Genomic DNA, 4,936 nt, shown 5'->3' on the forward strand with positions numbered 1-4,936 from the left:
CTTTAATTCTTTTATTTGGGAAGATATTAGTTTGAATAAAGTTCCTCCTCTTATTTCTTTGTTAAAGGAGGAATCTATTGTAAATAACTAGTAGTTTGTACTTTCCTTTTTAATAATTAATGCAATTGGTTGCATTTTCTCAAAAAAAAAAAAAAAAAAAAAAAAAAAAAAAAAAAAAGTGTAGGTGAAGCTATGATGCACAGACACGGACACGACGACACGTATACGATACGACACGGACACGGGACATGACAATTATTGAAAATATAGGACACGAACACGGGTTGCACACGGTATTATAGTTTTTATATTTTAAATAGTGTATAAAAATTAAACAAGTATAATTTTAAAAATAATTTAGAAATAAAAATTCATTTAATTAGAATGCGCTTAAAATGATTAATATTAGGATGTTGAGAGTTGGACATCGATGCTATTTATTAGTCATCGAGAGAGAAGATGAAAATACCTTCACTGCTAAAGAGAAATGAAAACGAGAATAATTGTTGAATGGGGTATTGAGTGCGGACGATTGATTTAATGTTGTGGATATGAAATAAAAAAAATTAGTTTTTATATTTTAAATAAGTAAAAATTTTAAATACAAGAAATTATATTTAAAAAATTAATAAAATATTTAAGATACGTGTGTCGGACACGCGTGTCTAATTTATATTTAATATTTTTTTTAATCGGACATGTTTTCGGCGTGTCCGACACGTGTCGGAGGAGTGTCGAACGCGTGTTGTGTCGGATACTGCACGCCTCTTTGAGGAGAAGTGTCGGTGCATCATATAGAGGTGAAGTGTTGGCGGTACCAATCTTCCTTCAATTTATTAATCTTTTTTAAATAATGTTGCATGTAAGAAATATATAATAAAAAATAGAATATAAATAATTTAGAATTATATAATTATTAAATACTATATAATAATAATAATAATAATAATAATGTTTTAAACCTTAACAAACTGATGATGATAGAATTTAGTCTTATTTGAAAAACTCAAAATATTTATTAAACCTTGGTTCGCTTTATATCAGAGTCACATGAGTTTCTTAGAGAGCTAAATGTAAATTATTTGCAAACAACTAGCTTTTATTTTGATGATATCATCACCTATGTTACTTCAACTTTATCATTTCAAACCATTAGCATGAAAATATATCCTTTTTTTAGTCTCAATGATTGATTTCGTTTGTGAAATTGTAGGACCTATGCGAGAGCCTAAAGGAACTTTTTCAGAAAAGAGAACATGCTTACTTCTGTTAGCTGCTGGGACTCATTCTAAAAATATTGACGATTTATTGTCTAACAGGTCAGCTTTTCAGCAGACAACATCGGTACGTATTCAGTGTACTGATGTATATTTTTTCTAATGAAGTGCATTCACAGATCAAATTTCATTCTCGAGATTCTTCTAAGGCTGGGAATTAGGAAAAATGCAAACAAAGTAAGCTTGTTGATCCATTGAAAAATATGATTTTTTTTTTAAGTTTGGATTAGCTGCACAATGATTATGATACTTCTTCTTAAGCTTATATCACTTGAATTAAAACCATGACTTGACAGCATGAAACGTTCCAAAATCCAGAACAAGATATGAGTGCTCATCAATTTCCTGCATCTTCCAATAGAAGCGATCAAATTGTTAAATTTTGTGATAATTCACAGGAGAATTCGTGTACTTATAAGACTGAACAACATGAAAAAATTTTAGCACTAAAATGGGATAATACCGAAATTCAGGCTTTTCCATGCAATCATTCCTTTAAAACTAGTTTCAAATGCAAGCACCATAAGTCGAATTTACTTGCTGAGAAAACTGCTACACTTTTTCCCGATTTCGAAAATCTAGCTTCAGCCATTGAATTGATTAAAGAATTTGATTGCAACAAGTACAGCTACACTGACAGAGCTCTTACCCTGCTCAATTCACCTTGTGGTCTTTCTGAGGTCAATGTTTTTCCAACTGATTGTGCTAATTGTGTGGAACAACGAAACAAAAACCTGCATTTCAATTCAGCACTAGACCACAAAGGACTGTTTGATTTTTGTGTCACAAAAGATTCAGATACTTCAATAAATTCAATACTAGAAGTAGATAGTAACAAACATGTTCCTCATAGAAAAAATTGTGACTCATCCCCAGCTGATTGTATCTTCCCCAACATTTATAATTCTGAAAGTTTCCTCCAAGAACAACCATTTACCCCATACATACATCCAGAGATCGCTAAAGAACAATTTACTTCACCTTTGCTGGAGTGGGATGTTCCTGCAGAGCAAGAGCTGTCAGCTCTTAAATGTTTTGTTCCAAAAGAGGTGGATCACTTTACTAAATCCTTAAATTACATATTCGATTTTCACAACGAAATAGGAAGTTCAAGTTTCTATGATGTCTATAGAAGGAAAAGTTTCAGTTTTCTTACAGAGCTACAGTTTTGATTTCACTTCAAGATCCAACTCATCGGAGCAAATGATATGGAAGCATATTAGTTATCCTACTTCAATTCCAATACCTGATTCTCTGTTGAGCAGATAGAATTATTCTGATAATAGTGAATACAGCCTCCCATTCCCGTCAATGAAGATGACAAATTTCATGGGGGCACCAAATAATGTTCCTGTTGATCTATTTAGATTGACTGAATTACAATGCCTTATTCTGCATGAAGAGAAAGAAGTTCACCTGATAGATTGAGCTGGTAGCATTCCTTTCTGATAGATTTAGCTGCTATTTACCGTGAAAGAATTATTCTGGTTGGCAACCTTTTTGTGCAGTTATTTTGATAATCTTTTATTTTTGTGCAATTTGATTTTTGATTTAGAAGTGGGACATCTCCTTTGATAGCGAGTTTCATGCTATTTTTCTAACATGAATTATTTTCCCTGTTTGGCTCTGTTTGGTAATGCTTTTTATTACCTCAGTCTGGTTTCTATAGCTTGACAATCATTAGGCCATTTAATTTGAGGTGAACCAGTTGGAGTAACCAAACAAAGGTTAATAAAAGGTTTTTAGAAATATGGCTAGTATGGTCTTTTTAAAGTTATTATTATCTTATTTTTCAAATCTCAGCATTTTCATTTATTCGGATGAAGAAGCATTGTCTAGCTCATGTAGCGAAAAAAATATATGGTATGTTATACTAATTAATATTTTATGAGTACTTTGATTAGTTATTTATAAGGTTTTATCAATAATTTAATTATTAGTTATAGTTAAGTTGGTAGAAAAAATAGACAAGATAATTAATTATTATTTAAAGATTAGGAAGATTATTCTAATTCATATAATTTTTAATTAACATATAATTAGGCTAATTAGTTATTAAATTATCAATAAAATTATAACTTATTCAAAATTGTTCTCTATTAGAAAATACAAAAAAAATAAAAAAATAAAAAAAATAATTATATGTTAGCTAATTATTAGGATGCTTAATCAATCCATTAGTTAAGATGATTATTAATGTATTGGATTGGTTAAGCTAGCTAGTTATTAAAAAATCAAAATTGGGCTTCATGGATGCAAACCCATTGACTATTCTATGGATATGTTGCACATTGAACAATGGTGAAAGCTATTAATGTTTAATTTGTAAACTTATTTATTTTACTATCACTTAACCTAATAAAGTTTGTTGTTGTTAGTGATTAGTATATGTAAAACTTAAAATAATAATATTGGAATGTTATTTTAAGAATTTTATGACATCAATAAATCCTTAGGAAAAATTTTGGTTCGTCATGGAAAAACATATAACTTAATTTTTCCTCTTACTATTTCTCTAAATTGAGATGTGATGTTGCGGTTCTCGCTGATGGATGCATGGCCATTGGATTTACTCTAATGATCATGATTAACACCAAGTTGGTTTACAAGGTAGATTGTAATTGCCTAATCTTAGCTCTTTCACCATTTTTTTCATTTCTACCTTATGTCCCACTCTTGGGTCTTGGCCTCTCATAGTTGAAAAGTCTATCTATCAATTTCTTCTTCTATCAATTGTAGCCTTTCTTTCTCTATTCTCCCTTGCCTTCACTATTTGTTAGTTGCCTCTCTCTCTCTCTCTCTACGATAGGGCTGAACTACGATAGAGAGAGAGGGAAGCAATTGAGGAATGGAGAGAGAGAGAGAGAGAGAGAGAGAGAGAGAGAGAGAGAGAGAGAGAGAGAGAGAGAGAAATTAAAAGAGAGGGAGATAGAGAGAAGCAATAGATGAATGCAGATAGAGAGAGAGAGAAGCAATAGAGAAATTAAGAGAGAGAGAGATAGAGAGAGAGAAGCAATAGATGAATGGAGAGAGAGAGAAGAAATAGATGAATGGAGAGAGAGAAGCAATAGATGAAGAGAGAGAGAGAGTTGAACTACGGTAGAGAGAGAGAGGGAAGTAATTTTGGAATGGAGAGAGAGAGAGAGTGAGATGAAAGTGCTCTGATGGCACTAGAAAGTTCGTTAGGGATGTTAAGCCCCTTATGAACTGGCCCAAGGCTAATAAAGAGGGGGGGTGGGGTGAATTGGATAACTTTAAAACCAAAGATAAAACTCAAACCAAAATCACCACAAAGAAAACCAATGCGGAAATTAAATGTGGAAGCAAATAATAAGAAAGAACACACCGGATTTATAGTGGTTCGGTCAAATCTTGACCTACGTCCACTCCTTGGAGGCACCCTCCAAGTATTGCACTAAAACAAGTGTCTATCCTTTAGCCCCCACAGCTAGGCGGAGAAGCTCTTACAAAATCACTTCCACCTTCCCCGGTGCAGCGGAGTCGCCGGGTCCTTTGACACCAAAGAGATCTTATTCTTTGGTGAACTTCCCTCCAGACAAGCCTTGAATCCGACGATATTAAGATGAAAGCCCGCCGGAGCAACCGTATGGAATCCCCTCTCTCAGATTTCACCCATTCCTCACTCCCTTTCAAGCTTT

At 32.9% G+C, this 4,936-nt stretch overlaps 1 protein-coding gene across 1 annotated transcript; it reads left to right on the forward strand.

Moving 5' to 3' along the window:
* The first annotated feature begins 1,182 nt into the window (after positions 1 to 1,182).
* On the forward strand, positions 1,183 to 2,931 carry LOC110092751. The gene is made up of 3 exons (XM_020817417.2): positions 1,183 to 1,319; positions 1,397 to 1,454; positions 1,574 to 2,931. Exons 1-3 carry the CDS (start codon positions 1,186 to 1,188, stop codon positions 2,447 to 2,449), a joined length of 1,068 nt encoding a protein of 355 aa, XP_020673076.2. The 5' UTR covers positions 1,183 to 1,185; the 3' UTR covers positions 2,450 to 2,931.
* Positions 2,932 to 4,936: the final 2,005 nt, after the last annotated feature.

This window comes from Dendrobium catenatum, unplaced genomic scaffold (genome assembly GCF_001605985.2).
Source record: "Dendrobium catenatum unplaced genomic scaffold, ASM160598v2 fragScaff_scaffold_1436, whole genome shotgun sequence".
Lineage (NCBI taxonomy): Eukaryota > Viridiplantae > Streptophyta > Magnoliopsida > Asparagales > Orchidaceae > Dendrobium > Dendrobium catenatum.

What these genes read in the sequence shown, in the direction of transcription:
- LOC110092751 (XM_020817417.2), top strand. Translation starts at nt 1,186, where the DNA reads ATGATTGATTTCGTTTGTGAAATTGTAGGACCTATGCGAGAGCCTAAA. An exon ending in GACGATTTATTGTCTAACAG is followed by an intron (nt 1,320 to 1,396) that starts GTCAGCTTTTCA and finishes GTGCATTCACAG; the next exon opens with ATCAAATTTCATTCTCGAGA. An exon ending in TTAGGAAAAATGCAAACAAA is followed by an intron (nt 1,455 to 1,573) that starts GTAAGCTTGTTG and finishes ATGACTTGACAG; the next exon opens with CATGAAACGTTCCAAAATCC.